Below are 20240 nucleotides of genomic sequence, written 5' to 3'. Positions count from 1 at the left end.
ATGTGTAGCTGCAGATACACATGCTGTGCATAGACTAGTAAGCAGTTATCTCCCCAAAAGCGGTGGTTCAGCCTGTAGGAGTTGAAGTTGTTTGAAATAATGTTCGTAGTACAGCTTGACCTACTGTGGCTTGTTGTGCCGTTAACACATCTACACAGTAGTGTTTGGTAAATGTATGAGGCGTAGACCATGTTGCTGCCTTACATATTTTGTTCATTGGAATATTTCCTAGAAAGGCCATGGTAGCACCTTTTTTTCTGGTTGAGTGTGCCTTTGGTGTAATAGGCAGCTCTCTCTTTGCTTTAAGATAGCAGGTTTGAATACACTTAACTATCCATCTAGCAATGCCTTGTTTTGAAATTGGATTCCCTGTATGAGGTTTTTGGAAAGCAATAAATAGTTGTTTTGTTTTTCGAATTAGTTTTGTTCTGTCAATGTAGTACATTAGTGCTCTTTTGATGTCTAATGTATGCAGTGCTCTTTCAGCTACAGAATCTGGCTGTGGGAAGAACACTGGTAATTCTACCGTTTGATTCAAGTGGAACGGTGAGATCACTTTTGGTAAAAAAATTGGATTTGTCCGTAGAACTACTTTATGCTTGTGTATTTGAATAAATGGTTCTTGTATGGTAAATGCTTGAATTTCACTCACTCTTCTTAGAGATGTGATGGCAATCAAAAATGCAACTTTCCATGTTAAATATTGCATTTCACAAGAGTGCATGGGCTCAAAAGGTGGACCCATGAGTCGTGTTAAGACAATGTTGAGGTTCCATGAAGGAACTGGTGGTGTTCGTGGTGGTATAATTCTCTTTAGGCCTTCCATAAATGCTTTTATGACTGGTATCCTAAATAATGAAGTTGAGTGCGTAATTTGCAGGTAATCAGATGTATCTTTATTGAAGAGAAAGCTAGCTTTGACTTTTGCAATTGTAGTAAGTATCCTACTATATCTTTGGCAGATGCGTGTAAGGGTTGAATTTGATTATTATGGCAGTAATAAACAAATATTTTCCACTTATTTGCATAGCAGTGTCTAGTGGTAGGTTTCCTAGCTTGTCTTATGACCTCCATACATTCTTGTGTGAGGTCTAAGTGTCTGAATTCTAGGATTTCAGGAGCCAAATTGCTAGATTCAGCGATGCTGGATTTGGATGTCTGATCTGTTGTTTGTGTTGTGTTAACAGATCTGGTCTGTTTGGTAGTTTGACATGAGGTACTACTGAAAGGTCTAGTAGTGTTGTGTACCAAGGTTGTCTTGCCCAAGTCGGTGCTATTAGTATGAGTTTGAGTTTGTTTTGACTCAATTTGTTTACTAGATATGGAAGGAGTGGGAGAGGGGGAAAAGCGTAAGCAAATATCCCTGACCAGCTCATCCATAACGCATTGCCCTGAGACTGATCTTGTGGGTACCTGGATGCGAAGTTTTGGCATTTTGAGTTTTCTTTTGTTGCAAATAGATCTATTTGTGGTGTTCCCCACATTTGGAAGTAAGTGTTTAGTATTTGGGGGTGAATCTCCCATTCGTGGATCTGTTGGTGATCCCGAGAGAGATTGTCTGCTAAATGGTTCTGAATTCCTGGAATAAATTGTGCTATTAGGCGAATGTGGTTGTGAATCGCCCAATGCCATATTTTCTGTGTTAGGAGACACAACTGTGTCGAGTGTGTGCCTCCCTGTTTGTTTAGGTAATACATTGTTGTCATGTTGTCTGTTTTGACAAGAATGTGTTTGTGTCTTATTATGGGTTGAAATGCTTTGAGCGCTAGAAATACCGCTAACAGTTCTAAGTGATTTATGTGAAACTGTTTTTGCTGTATGTCCCACTGTCCTTGGATGCTGTGTTGATTGAGGTGTGCTCCCCAACCTATCATGGAAGCATCTGTTGTTATTACGTATTGTGTTACTGGGTCTTGGAAAGGCCGCCCTTGGTTTAAATTTATACTGTTCCACCATTGAAGCGAGATGTATGTTTGGCGGTCTATCAACACCAGATCTAGAAGCTGACCCTGTGCTTGTGACCATTGTGATGCTAGGCACTGTTGTAAGGGCCGCATGTGCAACCTTGCGTTTGGGAAAATGGCTATGCATGAAGACATCATGCCTAGTAGTTTCATCACCAGTTTGACTTGTATCTTTTGATTTGGATACATGGTCTGTATCATTGTGAAATGTGTGAACTCTTTGCGGACTTGGAGTGGCAATCCCTTTTGCTGTGTTGATTGTTGCTCCTAAGTATTGCTGTGTTTGACACGGCAGAAGGTGTGACTTTGTGTAATTGATTGAGAAACCTAGTTTGTGGAGGATTTCTATGACATATTTTGTGTGTTGTGAACACCGTCTTAGCGTGTTGGTTTTGATTAACCAATTGTCTAGGTACGGGAACACATGTATTTGCTGCCTTCTGATATGTGCAGCTACTACTGCTAGGCATTTTGTAAAAACTCTTGGTGCAGTTGTTATTCTGAATGGCAACACTTTGAATTGGTAATGTATCCCTTGGAATACAAACCTTAGGTACTTTCTGTGTGAAGGATGTATTGGTATATGGAAATATGCATCCTTTAGGTCTAGTGTTGTCATGTAGTCTTGTTGTTTGAGCAGTGGGATTACGTCTTGTAATGTAACCATGTGAAAGTGATCTGATTTGATGTAGGTATTTAATGTTCTGAGATCTAGTATAGGTCTCAGACTCTTGTCTTTTTTGGGTATCAGAAAGTACAGGGAGTAAACGCCTGTGTTTATTTGTTGTTTTGGTACTAACTCTATTGCTTCTTTTTGTAGCAATGCCTGAACTTCTAGTCCTAGAAGATCTATATGTTGTTTTGACATATTGTGTGTTTTCAGTGGAATGTTTGGAGGGAATTTGAGAAATTCTATGCAATAACCATGCTGGATAATTGCTAAGACCCAAGTGTCTGTTGTTATTTCCTCCCAATGTTTGTAAAACTTGGTTAGTCTCCCCCCCACAGGTGTTTTGTGTTGGGGATTTGTGACCTTGAAGTCACTGCTTGTTTGGAGGAGTTTTGGGACTTTGGAACTTTCCTCTATTCCTTTGAAATTGTCCCCCTCTATATTGTCCCCGAAAACCTCCCCGCTGATACTGGCTCTGGTAAGTGGGCTTTGTTTGTGAGGTTGTGGCTTCTGTGGTTTGCCCTCGAAACCCCCCTCGAAATTGTGTCTTTCGAAATGTGCCTCTGCTCTGTGGGGAGTAGAGTGCGCCCATGGCTTTGGCCGTGTCAGTGTCTTTCTTAAGTTTTTCGATCGCAGTGTCCACCTCCGGCCCAAACAACTGCTGTCCGTTGAATGGCATATTCAGCACAGCTTGCTGTATCTCTGGTTTAAATCCTGATGTACGCAGCCATGCATGTCTACTTATTGTTACAGCTGTGTTGACAGTTCTAGCAGCTGTGTCTGCAGCATCCATTGCTGACCGTATCTGATTATTGGAGATACCCTGTCCTTCTTCTACTACTTGCTGCGCTCTTTTTTGGAACTCCTTGGGTAAATGTTCAATAAGGTGTTGCATCTCATCCCAAAGGGCCCTATCATATCTGGCTAGCAAAGCTTGCGAATTTGCAATACGCCACTGGTTTGCTGCCTGTGCCGCCACCCTTTTGCCTGCAGCATCGAATTTTCAACTTTCTTTATCTGGAGGTGGTGCATCTCCTGAAGTATGAGAGTTGGCTCTTTTGCGCGCTGCTCCCACTACAACAGAGTCTGGTGTTAGCTGTTGTGTAATTTACACTGGGTCTGTTGGTGTCGGTTTATATTTTTTATCTACTCTTGGAGTAATGGCTCTCCCTTTAACAGGCTCCTCAAACACTTGTTGGGAGTGTTTTAGCATTCCGGGTAGCATAGGAAGACTCTGATATTGGCTGTGTGTGGACAACAGTGTATTAAAAAGAAAGTAATCTTCAATGGGCTCTGAATGAAGGCTGACATTATGAAATGCAGCTGCTCTTGACACCACCTGTGCGTAGCCTGTACTATCCTCTGGTGGCGCTGGATTAGCTGGATAGCATTCTGGACTATTATCTGACACTAGTGCGTCATAAAGGTCCCATGCGTCAGGGTCATCTTGACTTATTCCTGTATGAGTTGGGGATTGCATCATTGGTGGAGTGGCTACCGGTGATGGTTGCGGAGAGTGATGTGGGGATGGTGGTGGTGTTACTTGTTTAGCCACCTTTGCGTGTGGCTGTTTGTCTTTGTCTTGGAAGGCAAGCTTGCGTTTCATTTTGACTGGAGGAAGAGTGCTGATCTTCCCTGTTTCTTTTTGAATAAAGAGCCGTCTTTGTGTGTGATCTGGCTCTATTGCCTGTAATTCCTGTCCAAATCTATGTGTCTTCATTTGTGTGGACAGTCCTTGTTCCTCAGTGTAGGAACTTGTTTTCGGTTCCGAGGTCGGATATTTCGGTACCAAAACCTTTTCGGCTGCTTTTTTCGGCTCCGACGAAACCTTTTTTACTTTCGGCGTCGTGCTCTCTCGGTGCCGACCCGTTTCGGTGCCGGTGTCTCGGTGCCGAATCTTATCTGAGCCACTATCTCGGGCCCGAGATTGCTGTGTGCCGGTATCTCGACCGGAGTCGGATGACTTCGACACCAGCTCGCCCTTTTTCGGTGCCGATGAACGGTCACCTACTTTTCGGGTTAAGCCATGGCCTGTTGGCGGTGGCGTCCCCTGGGCTTTAGCGCTTTTCTCGTGAGTTCTTGGTTTCAACGTCTTACTCACGGTTTTCGGCGTTTCCTCGGGATCGATCTCCTCAGAGTCCGACTCCTGGGTGGAGAATGTTTCTTCCTCCTCCTCGAAACGCTCTTGTCCTGTCGGCGCCGACGCCATTTGCAGTCTTCTTGCTCTTTGGTCCCTGAGTGTCTTCCTGGACCGAAACGCTCGACAGGCCTCACAAGTATCCTCCTTGTGTTCTGGTGACAAACACAAGTTACAGACCAGATGTTGATCTGTATATGGATACTTGTTATGGCATTTTGGACAGAAGCGTAATGGGGTCCGTTCCATCAGCCTTGAAGAGACACGTGGCCGGGCCGATCAGGCCCCGACGTGGATGGAAGAAAACCCCGAAGGGCCACCGGAGCTCTTCTTAATTTGGTGTCGATCTGTTGTAACTAACCCGATACCGAACGCAAACAATACCGACGATTTTTCCGAGATTCTAACTAACTTTCTGACCCGAAACACGGAGCGAAAATGAACACGCCCGAACCCGATGGCGGAAAAAAAACAATCTAAGATGGAGTCGACGCCCATGCGCAATGGAGTCGAAATGGGAGGAGTCCCTCGGTCTCGTGACTCGAAAAAATACTTCTTCGAAGAAAAACAACTTGTAACACTCCGAGCCCAACACCAGATGGCGGGATGTGCACAGCATGTGTATCTGCAGCTACACATGCCATCGAACATATATATATATATATATGTCAAGGTACATATATGTGGAGTTATATATAGCAAAACTTTGTTACCTATAGAAACCTCACAATATTTTTGTCCTCTATATTCTTGACTAAGAAAAATTGTGTCCCATAGTATTTTTGTTTCTGATATTCTCCCTAACACTGGGAGTAACCTCCCGTTTTGCCTCTTCTTGTGACAGAAAAACAATCTTGTGACCAGGGTAGGACCTAATGCACGATGGGCCAACAGCCCCCACCATCCTGTTCTTCTGCAACGGTCTCTGGTAACTAGTTAATTTTCTGGTAGGGGGGAAAAAACCTTTGAGACCGTCACATATGGGGTGGGAGTGTGCTGCATCCTGACATTAGGTGACCAGACAATTTCTCTCTACCAGCACTGGACATATCTGAAAACTAGAGACCTGGGAAATCCAGGCTGGTGTGGTTCTTACTGAACAATGTTTTTATCAAGAGAAGTGTGGAAACATTGTGTGGTACCACTTTTTGTCAGGCCCCACATATTCCAAAACTTACCCTCCCAGAAATGTGAGAAATGTCTATTTTAGCCAAAGTTTGGGGTTTGCAGGGCATTCTAGGTAAGAAACAGTAGTGTCCTCCATGTTAGCCACACACCCCTGGACACACCCACCTTAGTTGTCAGAAATGTCTGTATTTGTCAGGTCTCCTGGGGAGCTGGCTACCCATGTCCATAGCCGGCAGCTACCCACATCCCCAGAATGAGTGACATTCAGTCAAACAATCTTGATGTCTCCATGTTGCATTCCGGAGCACTTACTGCTGTAGGCAACAGGCCAATCCAAAAAAGTGGAGTCCCGTGTTTATTGGAGGAGGTGTGGAATGCAAAATAGTAGGGCATATGATACTGTGTATTGAATTTCACTACGGTTTTGGCTTCTAAATATAAGTTAGTGAGCACAACACAAGACATTTTGTAAAACATCCCCTCAAATCATCTGATGTAATGAGAAAACCAAAAGAAGTGTTTTCAGAAGCTGTGTGTTTCTTCTACCAAAACTTACCTTTAATAACTTCTACAACACTGCAGTTTGGATCAATGCTTCCAATGTGTTTGGGATGTGCCGGATTGACTTGAATATCCCCACCAAAGAGCAAACCTGTATATAATTAAATAACATTTTAAGGAGTGGTTCTACTCTAGTATTTATAAAAGTTATTCATGAACATGTATGAATAAACTGTTTTAAAATGAGTGCTCCCGGTTTTATGGTATTTATTTCCTCTGTATTTATCCATATTTATTTTTTGATAATTGTATCTGTGTTCATCCATATTTATTTGGGGTTTTTGAAAAAATGAAACAGAAATAAGTATTTTTCAGCTTTTATTGATCCAATACATGTACACTCATATACAAGCACCTGACCGGTTTCAAAGAGATGACTACCCATAAAAACCAATACACTGGTGTGAAGACATGTACATCAACAGCTGTTTAAGCCTCATTAGAAAACGTTCTCTGTTTTTTGACTCCCTCATCTGTCATTCGTTCAGCTATTGGTCGGGCAGTCATGACCGACGGCATTTATAATCACTCAAAAAGCAATCCAGATTGGCATAAATGGCAGAATGATGTGGGTGAACTAGAGGACGATGAGCGGGCAGACGTGCTACAATTCCCCAAACAAGTAGCAATCAAAGCCAGGAATAAGCTAATACAGCCTAAAATATTACACAGAGAGTATTACACCAGAACACAATTAAACAGTATAGGAAGGATTCCAGATTTGCTTTGTCTGCGACAGTCTGGACAAAATGGAACACTATATCACACCCTTTAGGAATGCCCAAAATTAACCAGGTACTGGGAGAAAATTCACCAACGCTTAGAGGAGACTACTGGCATCAGATTGGAGAGGTCAGTGAGAAGAGTGCTATTGGGAGTATGGCCAGAAACAGACGCCAATTCATACCTAGGGCTCCTAATGGCGAAAAGAGAGATAGCACGCAGATGGGGAGCTGCTAGTCCCTCTAAGGCAGGGATGCTCAAAGTACGGCCCGTGGGCCTCATGCGGCCCCTCTGAACTTTACATGCCGCCCCTGGGGCAACAGGAGCACTGGGCAGCTGTTTGCTCGACTTCGCACTAAAAAATATTGAATACACACACACAATCATTTATTTCAAACTTAATTGGTGCTAAAGAAAGGAAGTAACTAGGGACTTCTACACTTAACTTTAGAAACGCCTTAATTTTTAAAGACATCTTGCAGCATAAATGTAAAACTAAGACAGTCTCTTCAAAATTAATTAAGTGTATTTAGTTAACATGCAGAACCTTTTCGTCTTAGTACAATTTATTTTATTAGTGCATTGAGATGCATTCCTTTTAAAGTGATAGTTTTCAAACATAAATTTGGAAACATTAATTATTTCCCTTACCCTGAAAACACCACCAATAGCAAATTAAAGAGGCAAGTCACTTGGTGTATGCACTTTATGGGTGTCCTGGGTTCCTATCATACATAAACAACATTATAGTTTATTAACTCAAACACAGAAGCAGGTTTTGTGCAGCGCACACCATGAAACATGTATTTCGAGGTCATCTTAAATGTGATAATGCAGAAAAAGGAGGGAAAGTGACACTAAACAATTGCCTAGGATCACACAATCTGGAAAAGTGGGTAAGCCGGGATTCATTCCAGGTTTTCTGGTTTCCCATTGTTTATTTCAGCCACTAGATGTATATCCTTTGCTACCCCTACACCTACCTTGCCACCAATCCACCTAGTCACCCCACCCGACCGCCACCACCCTGGCATCAATGCGGCCCCCAAGCACGTCACAGACCAAACTTTTTGGCCCCTGGGAAAATGTTTGCGAGTACCCATGCTCTAAGGTAAAAGACTGGGAACGGGCAATAGACATATGTTGTAAGCAAGAGAAGGCAATATATGTAGGCAGAGGATGTCCCAAGAAATTTGATAAAGTATGGTCAGGATGGATCAGCATTTCAGAGAGTTGAGCTAGGCAACTTGGGGAAGGGAGGGGGTTCAGGGAGGGAGGGAAGCATGGCTGTTTTATGTTCTGTATGTATGAGTACAATCAATAAAGTACTATTTCAAAAAGCAACCTAAATTCCATTTGTATCCATATTAAAAAAATTAATACAGACAGGAAAATGTCTGTCTGCATTTAGTTGTGTAAACCAGTAAAAAAAGGAAAACTGTGATCCTTATTTATAATTTAAATGGATTTGCTTAACAAAATCAGCTGTGAAACTGCATACTGCCACCAGCAAAGAAAACTATTGAAGGTACTATCCGTGAATCAGTTAGTATTAGTATGTGAAGCCCTGCATTGGTGCCTTGTCTTGAGGAATTATCTATTAAATACTGTAGAGTTGTCTAAGAAAGGAAGTGATGAAGAATAAAATGAACTGCGATATATAGCACAGAAGACATACATGGCTCCAGACATTCCTCATCAATAGACCAAAGGAACAAATGGATTTGCTAATGAAAACAACTGATTTTGACTTTGGCAAGACATGGGAGGACACTGCACTGGGATGCAATTCATAGGGCTCCACAGCAACACACAGGACTCAAGCTACACCTTATAGACGTGGCCTATGTTGCCTGGAACCTGCCTGGGGCTGTTGTGTTTGTATCTGGAGGGGACTAGGCCAGGTAGGATGGGCTCTATTTTTCCTATTGAAGCAGGACCATGAATGATTTGCACATGGCTAGTCTCTGTTTAGAGTGGAATAGTGGGTGAAAAATGAGAGACTGGAAGGAGGTCAGAGAGACTGCCTGTAGATGCGATTAATTCAAGAATTTCTTCCATCACTCTAAATGTGACTGGTATACTCATAAAGGGTCAGGTGTCCACTGTACAACAGAACTCAAACTATACTAAAGAAGCGCGAGGCCAAATTGTTTTGGAGTTGCTGCCCGAAGTATACCTGCCTGACACTTTGAGCTGGACATTTGTTTCAGGAACAGCACCAAGATGGATTTGCTTTGCCTTGGTCTAAAGTAGCATAGTGAGTGAAAAACAATGGATTGGAATGTGACCTGAGCAGTTGCCAGGGCTGAGATTAATTTTAAGCGTCCATTCCATCATCTTGTTGTCATAAGGTTCCGTAGTACATCATTTAAAAAAGGTATAGAAATACATTCATAACAGAGCTGCAAAACACAAGCTTTCATGAAAGAGCTGTAAAAGACAAGTTAGTGGGCTTAAACAATTACAAATTTTGGCTTAGAGGAACACATCTGTCTTTCTAAGGTTAAGTATTTTCAGACTCAAGTGGCCACCTGGAAGATTTCTGACCACCATTTCTAAGGTGGTGATGGGCAGGGGAGCGGCCACTCCCCTTTCCATTGTCCATTTTCATGCCAGAGCAGGTACCGGGGATCCTTGGACTGGTGCAAACCGGTTTATGCAAGGAGGGCACCAAATGTGCCCTTCATAGCATACTGGTGCCTTGGGGAGACTACCCCTTCCCAAGCCATGTAACGCCTATTTCCCTCTTCAAAAACCATTTTAACATAAAGGATGTCAATATCTTCGATTTTCTACTGCTGGTCTGTAATCTATTACATACATTGGCTCAGTCAGATCAGTGAGTTCATTGCAGCAAACACGTTTGTAGTAACCTGATGGAGAGATGTAATTAACATTCTGATCCTAATAAACAGTAGTGCTGAAACTGGTGTAGGCAGATACAGTTTGTTCCACTTTTAGCCCCAGAGTCAAGATCCAAATGACCCCTATGGTGTAGGCAAGCAATGGCTGGTAGTAGTCACAGCTGTTGGTGGCGATATGAGCATTCAATGGCATCTACTTGTGAGGTACATGTTAGTTCACATCTTGTGTCAGAAAAGACTGGGGGAGATATTCACCCCTTACACTCACTCAGCACTGACATTCTGGTAACGATCACCCTTACTGCCCATTTATTACATTTTACATGGCCTTCCGAGAGAAATTAGCCCTGGCTTACCAGTATACAGCTCACACTCTTTGTATTTGACATGGAGAGGTTCATTCTTCATCCTCAGGATCAAGCATAAGCAATCTACACTAATATTCAACACTAAGGCACATCGCCACCATATTAGCTACTTTATATTGTCATACAATTATTGCCTCCATAATGTTAGCTTGGCCATTATATCGGATAGTATTACACAGCCATACTATTACATCCTCAAGTAAGTATATACGCAGAAAGAAAGAAATTATGAAACAAATGACTACACCAAATAGCCACAAACCTGTGGGAAATTTATGATAACTGTGTATATTTAATTTGGTATCAGAATACCGCAGTCAGGATAAAGTCTCACAATGATATGGTGCCCTAAACAGCGTTTACGAAAACATTGCCCTATTGAAGTAATTGAAAAAGAAGAACTACAACCATGACATGATATTTTATAAACACTATTTAGGACACAATATACAAGTCAAACATTGTTTCTGACTAGTATTCTGACCTACAACCATGTATGGAATCCATTCTCCTCATCTCTGATTTGAGGCTTATCATGGGGACTGACATAGTAAAGGAAACACACTAGTAAACACACACACCAAAAATACGGTGTGTCAATGGGCTTCACAAGGAGCATGGTGCCTAGTTCTTTCTGTATAATGTTATTCCTCGTTTCAGGTCTCGGCTAGACAGCACATGCACTCTCTCTTTGAGACATTTTATTTACGATTCAGTGGGCTCACAGGCCACACATTACTTACCATTGATTGGCATCATCCTGCCTCTCAATTGCATGCATCCCACTGGTTAGTGCTGCAGTCGCCACATCCTCATCTTCTGTGTGGTCCTCCCCTAGAGCATAGCCCAACTACTTGTGCCATTACACTGCTCGTGCTTTTGGGACCTCATTTTTTCTTTCTGCTGATGCACTCTACAGAGTGCATATTTTGTAAATGGATCTGTCCTATATTGCTCCCCTGTCTGCTCCCGCGCTCTTGTTGTTGTTCTTGCAACACCCATTTTGCATGTTGCCTCACTCCTGTTGACTTGTTGGGCCGCCCCACCCACCATGACAAAAAAAAAAACTATATGACGTCATAGCACTTTTTTGTTTTACCCATTTTTCTTTTGCACACCCGCCCCGTACCTCCTCCATTGTTTTGTTTACATGCGCAGCTCCCGTGTGGTGTTGCTTGTTTTGTGCTGTTCTTGTCGATGTTTCTTTCTCCACAAGTAAGCCCCTTAGCACATACTTGCACAATGTGCATATTGTAAGAGAACTTCAGGCACCAGTTTCACAGTGAATCAAGCCAGCTCTGCCAATTCCTCTTCTCGCTACATTGCAAATTGTTACTATCCTTCCCTCCTGTTGCCATTACTTTCCCGGTTGCCCCTGCACTGCATTGTTGCTTGCAATGCAGGGCTGGAGCAGAGGACGTCACAAGCTAGGCTTTGCTCGTCATGCAGTTGACATTGCCCCAGCTCTCTCAGTGTTATATTTAAACTATCTTTTGGGGTAGGTGCTCATTGAGTTAAGGTCTTTACAGCCTGCTGGTCCTGTTTTAAAATTCCTTCAGGGTCATCCAACATGGCTAAAAGACATTGACAAAGCCATTAGCTCTCGCATAGCTGGGATCTACTGGGTTTGCCAATGCTTGTTTTGTACTTTGCTCTCAACTGCAGCTAGTCATTTGTTGAAAACATGTAATTTATCTAAAATGTAACTAAATACCAAAGTGGCCTTTGCTTTATCGGTTATGTAAAATCTGCAAAGGGCTGCCTCAGTGTGTCAAATTGATGCTTCATGGAAAAATATCAGGAAACTAATTATATTACATGCACCTACATTGAGTAACTAGAAGGAACTTGGGAAGAAACGAAATGAAAACAAAATACATAACTGTCACTTATGGTTTCAAGTGGCATTGTACAAGTAGGGTTTACTTCTTGCTGAAAGCAGCATGTATTACTATAACAGAATACCAACTAATCCAGTAAGATGGACTTTGTAGACTGTATGACAGTAGATGACGTAAATGTCCGCCTGTAGGAAGATGGCCTGGTTTGTGGTGAGCATCTATGGTGTTATCACCTTATACCAGGTCCCGGTATCCCCTATTAGAAAAGTATAGGAAGTGTATAGGAAGCCAGGGCTCTCTAGAGGTAGCTGTGGATGAGCAGCCACGACTTATCTAGGAGACATGCAAAACTTATGCACCACCTCTACAGTCACACAGCACTTACACATATGAAAGAACCATACAGTGTTGCAAAAATAAAGGTACTTTATTATAGTATCACAAATACTAAAATACTGTATAGGCCTTGGAGGTAAGTAAACACACTATTATATACAAATTAGAAATCAGTAAATAGCACAGAAAGCAATAGGCCCCGAGGGGAGGGCCAAACCATATACTAAAATTTTTTATTGTGAAAGGCAGTCCCCCACCCAAGGAAGTGGGATCAGTAGAGGGGAGCTGGAGGAACTAGGAACCCCCAGAAGTGAGTACCAGAGTGACCCCCAGCGACCAGGAGAGCAGAGGTAAGCACCTGTTTTTCCCCAAAAGGGAGGACTTCCTTCTGTGGTTGCAGGACCAGGTGGATGGTGGACAGAGAAGGTCAGCAGTGCAGCACAGGAGCAGAAGAGGAGTTCCAGAAGTGATGCACATGATGTCCTACATCGATGGTGGTGATGCAGTCGGTCAGTGTTGCTGGAATAACACCAATAAGCCTTGGCAAATGCAAGAGTCGGGAAATAAGGTTTGCAAAGCAGAAGAGGACCAGCAAGGTTCAGGGGACTCAACCCAAGGAGGGGAGTCTGGGGTGACCCTCAGCAGCTGGGAGAGTCACAAGAAGAGGAGGCAGCCCCCACAGGGGACATACGGGCAGCAGGCAGAGGAGTCGCAGTGAGGCTCACTCAGCACACCTGAAGAGGTGTCCCAGGTTGCTGGAGCAGCAGGCAGGAGACTGTGTGTTGCAGGAAGAAGTGCTGGGGGCCGGGACTACACAGAGCCTAAAGATCCCTTGTAGGAGGAACAACCAAGCCTTGGTAGCTGCAAGAGTCGCAGTGCACAGGGGTGCTGTCCTGTAAGGAGAGGCAAGGGCCTACCATCTCCCAAGTTGGACAGCTGGTAGAGACGACAAAGGGGACCAGTCCAGACCACCACCTGTGATGCCGGATCCATGCAGCTCCGGAGGAGAGAAGATCCACGTAGCCGGTCATCGTTGCAGTTGGTACCTGCGGATGCAGGGGAGTGACTCCTTCCCTCCAAGGGAGATTCCGTCTTACTTCATGTGCAGGGTGAAGACTCGTCACCCTCAGAGGATGCACAGCTGAGGAAATTTTGATTCTGCTGGAAGGAGCTGGAGAAACAATGTTGCAGCGCAGAGTCGTCACTGAAGTTGCAGATTGGCGGTTTGCAGTCCTAGTGGTCAGAAGATTAAGTAAACAATGCAGAGGTGTCCTGATGGAATCTTGCATGTCGAATCTGAGAACTACCCAAGAGGGAGACCCTAAATAGCCCAGGAAGGGGGACTGGTCACCTAGCAGGGTGACCACCTATCAGGAGGGAGCTGTGACACCACCTAGCTGACCTGGCCACTCAGATGCTCTCAGAGGCCTCTGCCCACCTTGGATTCAAGATGACAGACTCAAGTGGCCACCTGGAGGAGCTCTGGCCACCATTTCTAAGGTGGTGATGGGCAGGGGAGCGGCCACTCCCCTTTCCATTGTCCAGTTTTATGCCAGAGCATGTACCGGGGATCCTTGGACTGGTGCAAACCGGTTTATGCAAGGAGGGCACCAAATGTGCCCTTCATAGCATACTGGTGCCTTGGGGAGACTACCCCTTCGCAAGCCATGTAACGCCTATTTCTAAGGGAGAGAGTGTTACCTCCCTCTCCCACAAGAAATCCTTTGTTCTGCCTTCCTCTACCCGAGGTGGTCAAGCAGCAGGAGGGCAGAAACCTGTGTCAGGGGTGGCAGCAGTGCAGGCTGCCCGGAAAACCCCAGAAGATTAGTAGGAGTAATGCTCGGGGTCCTCTTAGGAGCTCCGACAGTACATGGAATAATACAACCAATACTGGCAACAGTACTGGGGTATGATTCTGACATGTTTGGTACCAAGCATGCCCAAGTTCGGAGTTACCGAAGATAGAAGTAGCACACCAAGGATTGCAAGATTTGCTGCTAGACTGTTACAGTTTGATTTTTCAGTGGGTCATATTTCGGGTGGGAAGAATGTGAGGGCTGATTACCTTTCTAGATATCCTGTTATAGAGAATTATGAGGAAGATGAGGATGAGAATTGTTTGATTGCAGCTGTAGAGATTGGGCATACTAGTTTTTTCTCTGAATGGAAGGAAGTTAATAAAAATGATGCACTGTTGTGTAGGGTCATGACCTATATTAAGGAGGGATGGCCCCATTAGAAGACTTTAGATTTAAATTCCCAACCATTTTTCAAGGTTTCAGTTGAATTATAAATTGAAGATGGAGTACTAATGAGAAATTGGTCATTAGATATGCCATTTTGAAAAGGGCACACAAAGGACATTTGGGTTCCACTCTCACCAAAAGGAAGGTAAGGGAATACTATTGGTGGCCACAAATGGACAAGGACACTGATTCATTAGTCAGAGTTTACCCAATTTGCTCCACATGTGACAAGTCTATGAAAACGTGCACGCCTCTATTAAAACCAATGGAATGTCCTTCGCATCCATGGTAAAAGGTTGGGATTGATCTAATAGGGCCATTTCATTTGCTGCCGCAAAAGCTAAGATATGCTTGTGTTCTGGTGCATTATTGTTACAAATGGCCACAAGTAAAGTTTATAAGTAAACCTAATTCTAAAGCTGTAGTAACTTTTCTCAAAGCTATTTTTTGAATGAAGGGTTTCCAAAAGAACTGGTCTCTGTCAATGGGGTACAATTTGTATCCACTGAAGTAGAAGTTGGAAAGTGCAATTAGACATTTGAAGAGTTCTCTATACCAAACATAAACTAATGGTTTAGTTGAACGCTTCAATCGTGTTTTAGGTAAATGTGTACAGTGGGCTTTAGCTAAAGGTTGTGCGATTGAAGCTGCAGTGCAAAGCATGTAGTGGTTCTACAGAACAACACCCCATTCGAGCACAGGAATGTCTCCATTTGAAGCTCTTAAAGGAAGAAAACCTGCCCCTCTATGTAGGCCCGCTTGGATATTAAACATTTTTAAAACTCCAGCATTCTGTGTTCAATCTAATGTTAAGAAAGATCAATGCAGGCAAAAAACATACTATGATAAGAACAGAAATGTGAGGGTTGTTCATATTGCAGTCAGTGACTGGGTACGTATCAAAATATCCAGTTTTGTCAAGAAAGGCGACTCAAAGTATTCTGAAACCAGCAAAGGTTGATAAAATGTGTGGGAATGCTATACGGGTAAATGGACGAATTTGGTGGAATGTAGGGAAAGTAGCCAAGATCACAGCAGAAACTAATGATTTCCATTTTCCTGACCAGCATACACCCATGAGATAAAATTTAGCTGCACCAAGATTCAGAAATACTCATGTGGTTAATGAGTTACAGGCAAATGTAAACAGAGGTGCTGGTACTGCTCTCTACGAAACACCAGTTAGAAGAAGCGTCAGGTCTCACAAACTACCATTAGGACATTATAAGTTGCAAGATTTATGTATTTAATGTGAATTTTCTCTTTATCTATCTTTGTTACATGGCGGTATTTTACATTTTATGAAAAAATGTAATATATCGTAATAAAATACTGTTTTATTAAAAAACAAAAAATAAGAGAAAACTAAATGTAGTATTTACTATAGTATCCACTAGTTGGTGTGTTAATTTTTATGCTCAATAGTCTGTCTACTCATTAAGTTTTCTGTCATATTGTAAATGTTTTTTTATGGAACGTGGGGGGAACAAGGGCAATAAAAGAAGAGAGACGGTTGAGGATACAGAGTGCGTTGGGGTGATTGTTTTACCGAAATTGAATTGGAAATAAATGTTCCCTTACCTCGATTGTGTCCGTGTTCAGCTCACTTTAGAGCGAGCACAGTCACCAGGGGCCTGGTTAGCAGGATCCCAGTGAACACAGTCAAAACACACTGACAGCATGCAAAAGGTGGGGGTAACCATGCCAAAAAGAGGGTAACTTCCTACACTGCCCCTTCCCCTTGCCTAGATATGATTAAGGAAACCCTGACCATACATCAAATTCCAGTTTAGAATACATTCCAGCCATTTTTCGATCACCCTGACCCATTTAATCACTTTTGTGTGCCACCGAGAAATAGATGTCAATCTTTACCTCTGGGGATTTACTATAAGAACACTAAATAGCATCATATACAAAAATATACATTCTGACTCATTATCTCCTTTTTAAACGGTTGCAGACTCAATAAGCACAAATTCATGTTGCACCATACAGATTAGTTTGTGCGTTTCATTTTATCTTTGAGGAGTCTTGACAATTTTGGCTTCTGCTAGATCAAATATAGTTTATGAACCCATCACATCAGAATCATGTACAATGGAGGGAGGGGAATGGAGAGTTTTGAACCTCCAAATCTGCATACAAGTGAGGTAGCTCCTCACAATACTGTGGCCACCCTGGGGAGTAAAGAGATCTCATTTCGGGGGGAACATGGCGGGCGGCAGTGAGCGCGCACGCTGAGACGCATACCTGAGCTCCCCGGCTCTGCTCCGCTCCGCTTCCAACAAAGGATCCGTTCGTCCTGTCGCGTGCAAGCAGCGTATTAGCGCAGGGAGACGCTCGTACGCTGGGGAGGAGTCCGGGGCGTCAAACTGGAGCAGAGCCGCCCTGGAGCTCCGAGGAAGCCGCCGAGCAGCGGCTCGCGTTTCCCTTCGTGGGATTGGAGGCAGAGGCAGCACTAGTACCAGCTGCCCTGCAGTCCCTCGGAAACCAGCATTTTTGGAGTTTGCTGAGCCTCTGGATTCGGGTCAATAATTAAGCAAGCCGGCTCATGAGGTTGGGGCCCTTATTTCTACCCCTCTACCAGCCAGACGTTTTTCAGCTACGGCCACAAGTAAGCTTAAAACTTTGTGTGCACATAAGGATAACGTGAGGGCACAAAAACTGGGATATAAACAAGGTGACCTTTGTAGGAGGGAGGAGGATTGTAATGTAAAAAAAACAAAAATAAAGCAGAAGTCTGTTAGGACTAGCACCAGGGTTACCCCCTCTCTGCGGACATATTTTAGGGCACTTCCGATCGTGTCTACCATTCCGGATTCACTAATGAGTGAGGATAAGGTTATCGAGGGGATGTCTGCACCTAATTCTGCAGTAGGTTTTCCTCCTAATCTACCTTTAGATTTACATTCCAGCTTCCCGGAGGTGAATGAGGCTAGGGGCGGCATTTTTGTGGCACAGGAAACTCTGCATCATCTGGCAGGGGCAGAAACTGTAGGAACCTCACAGATGCTTGAAAGTTTACCTCGGAGCACTGCATTAGAGCCTAGTTCTTTGGAAACTATGTTTGTTTCACTGACTGAAAACATCAGAAAGGGGTTTTTAACCTCATTGGCGAATCAAGCTGAAATACGATTAGCCTGTGAGTACTTGGAGAAAAAAAATAGATCTTTTGGCTTTGCGAACCCAGGCACTTTAAGAGACAGTGGAGACAATGAGAGAGGATCTGAGAAGGAATAAGGAAGAGATTCAGCAGTTAAAAGGAACGGAACAGGACTTGCAGGAGAAGCTGGAATATTTAGAAAATAACTCAAGAAGGAACAATCTTAGAATATTGAACGTCCCGGAAGGAGTGGAGGGGTCGGATTTGAAGTGGTATATAGTCTCTCTGATTAAAAAGGCTATCCCTTTGGATGAGACAGAGGATCAGATCTTCAACGATATTCAGAGAATGCATCGCAACCCTTTCAGGAGGAACCCGAACATCAAGAAACCGCAGAGGATCTTGGCAAATTTCCAGACTTACTCGCTGAAAGAAAAAATTATTGGAAAGGCATTAGATCTCGGTCCCTTGGAGACTGAGGGTATTAAATTTGAAATCAGGTCTGATCTCTCTAGGACAACATTGAATAGGCAATGGGAGCTAGGAAAACGTTTGGAGGAATTAAAAAATGTAGGTGCTGAGGCCCCGGTAAAATTTCCAGCCAACCTGCGCGTGATGTTTAATAACAAAATGTTTAACATCAGGGATCCAGTTGCGGCGGATGATCTTATAGGAACTATAAGGAAGGGGAAGACGGTTTAAGGAAGCTGGGGAGCTCAATGTGTTTCAAAAGGGGGCCTAAGGGCCTATCAGTGGTGGGTGGGGGCACGTTAGGGGAGTTTATAGGGGGTGCACTAAGGGGTAGGCATGCGGGGGGAAACATTTAATTAACCTCATACACCTCAGATTTATTTCTACCTGGATAAAAGCCAGGGGGCCCAGGGAGGCAGGAAGGAACTAGTGAAATTGATGTCATGGAATGTTAATGGGTTGCGTGTATGAGCTAGGGCGAGGAGAGTTCTGCAATTTCTTAGGGACTCTCCAGCCCATATCATAGTTCTACAGGAAACGCATTTGACTAAAGAGGAAGGTGCAGCTTTGTTCAGAACATAGAGATGGGTAGAGGATTTTGTTGCTACTACCGAGCACAATTTTAATACAAAGGGAGTGGCGATTTTGGTCAAGTGTCAGCTGAATGTCACCCTATCTAAGGTGTTAACGGATAAGTTAGGGAGATGGATTATACATAGATTGCAGTTGGGGGGGTAGGGCATTTACAATGGTATGATACTATGGTCCCAACTGCGATGATTTGGAACCTCTCAGAACTTTTTTTTCCCCATCTCTTGAGTTTTTCAGGTCCAGTTATTATGATGGGTGACATTAATGTGATCCTTGATAGTAGGCTCGACAGGTCAGCAAAATTTAGGTCAGTGGGTACTCCAAACTCTCAGCAATATTTAAAGTTAATGATGAAGGACTTTAGTTTGTGTGACTTGTGGAGGCAGAGAGCAGGGCAAAAGCAGGAATTTTCATTTTATAATCAAAAGTACGGTCATGCATCACGGATTGATTATTTCCTAGTGGACCACGCTACATGTAATTTGGTAGAGACTATATTTTATTCACCTGCCCATTTATCAGATCATGCTGCAGTGATGTTAAGTTTGAGTTGCCCTCTTGAGACAGGTGGGGTTAGATGGACTTTTGATCGGTCTCTCTTAATGGAGGATGAGATTATTTGTACTCTTCGGAAAGAGGTTGAGGATTTTTTTAGGGTGAATCAAGGGACAGCATCAGGAGCAGTAATATGGGACACTTTTAAGGCAGTGGTAAGGGAAAGAATCATAAGTCTTGTGAGCTACAGGAATAAGAAATACAGAGAAGAAGTGAAAGTTTTAGAACAACAAACAGCTCTATATAATACTTACTACGATAAGGGTGGAGATCTGACATATTTGGAAAATAAGATTTCTCAGTTAAAATTACAGTTGGAATCTGTTTTACAAACTAGGATTACTAAGCGATGGGAGGCAAGAGAGCAAATCCACTTAGAATATGGAGAAAACATGGGGAAATTACTAGCTTGGAAGTGTAAAAAGGATCAGGGGCGTAATAGGGTTAAGGAATTGGTGGATACACAGACAGGGGTTAGTGTTACATCTCCAGTGGCTATAGGGGAGGTGTTTTATAAGTTTTTCTCAGATCTCTATACCGAGGAGAGGGAGGTAAGCGAGGAGACGATTGGTGAATGGTTGGGAAGTGATATGACCCCTTGTTTGTCGCGGAGTAAACAGAGCGATCTGTCCAGACCTATCACGGAGGGAGAGATAAGAGCAGTGTCAAAAGAGAG

General features: G+C 43.3%; 1 protein-coding gene across 3 annotated transcripts in view; it reads right to left on the bottom strand.

The window, feature by feature from the left end:
- The window catches only part of PDK1 (pyruvate dehydrogenase kinase 1), a 163164-nt gene that overhangs the window by 91214 nt on the left and 51710 nt on the right, over positions 1–20240 (bottom strand). For all 3 annotated transcript variants that reach the window (XM_069225344.1, XM_069225345.1, XM_069225343.1), the window contains exon 5: positions 6456–6551. In XM_069225344.1, coding sequence (XP_069081445.1) covers positions 6456–6551 — 96 coding nt within the window. The remainder of the gene's footprint in view (positions 1–6455; positions 6552–20240) is intronic.

Source organism: Pleurodeles waltl, chromosome 3_1, assembly GCF_031143425.1.
Source record: "Pleurodeles waltl isolate 20211129_DDA chromosome 3_1, aPleWal1.hap1.20221129, whole genome shotgun sequence".
Classification (NCBI taxonomy): Eukaryota; Metazoa; Chordata; class Amphibia; order Caudata; family Salamandridae; genus Pleurodeles; species Pleurodeles waltl.
Note: the sequence above shows the minus strand (reverse complement) of the source record. Positions and strands in the feature narration are given on the sequence as shown.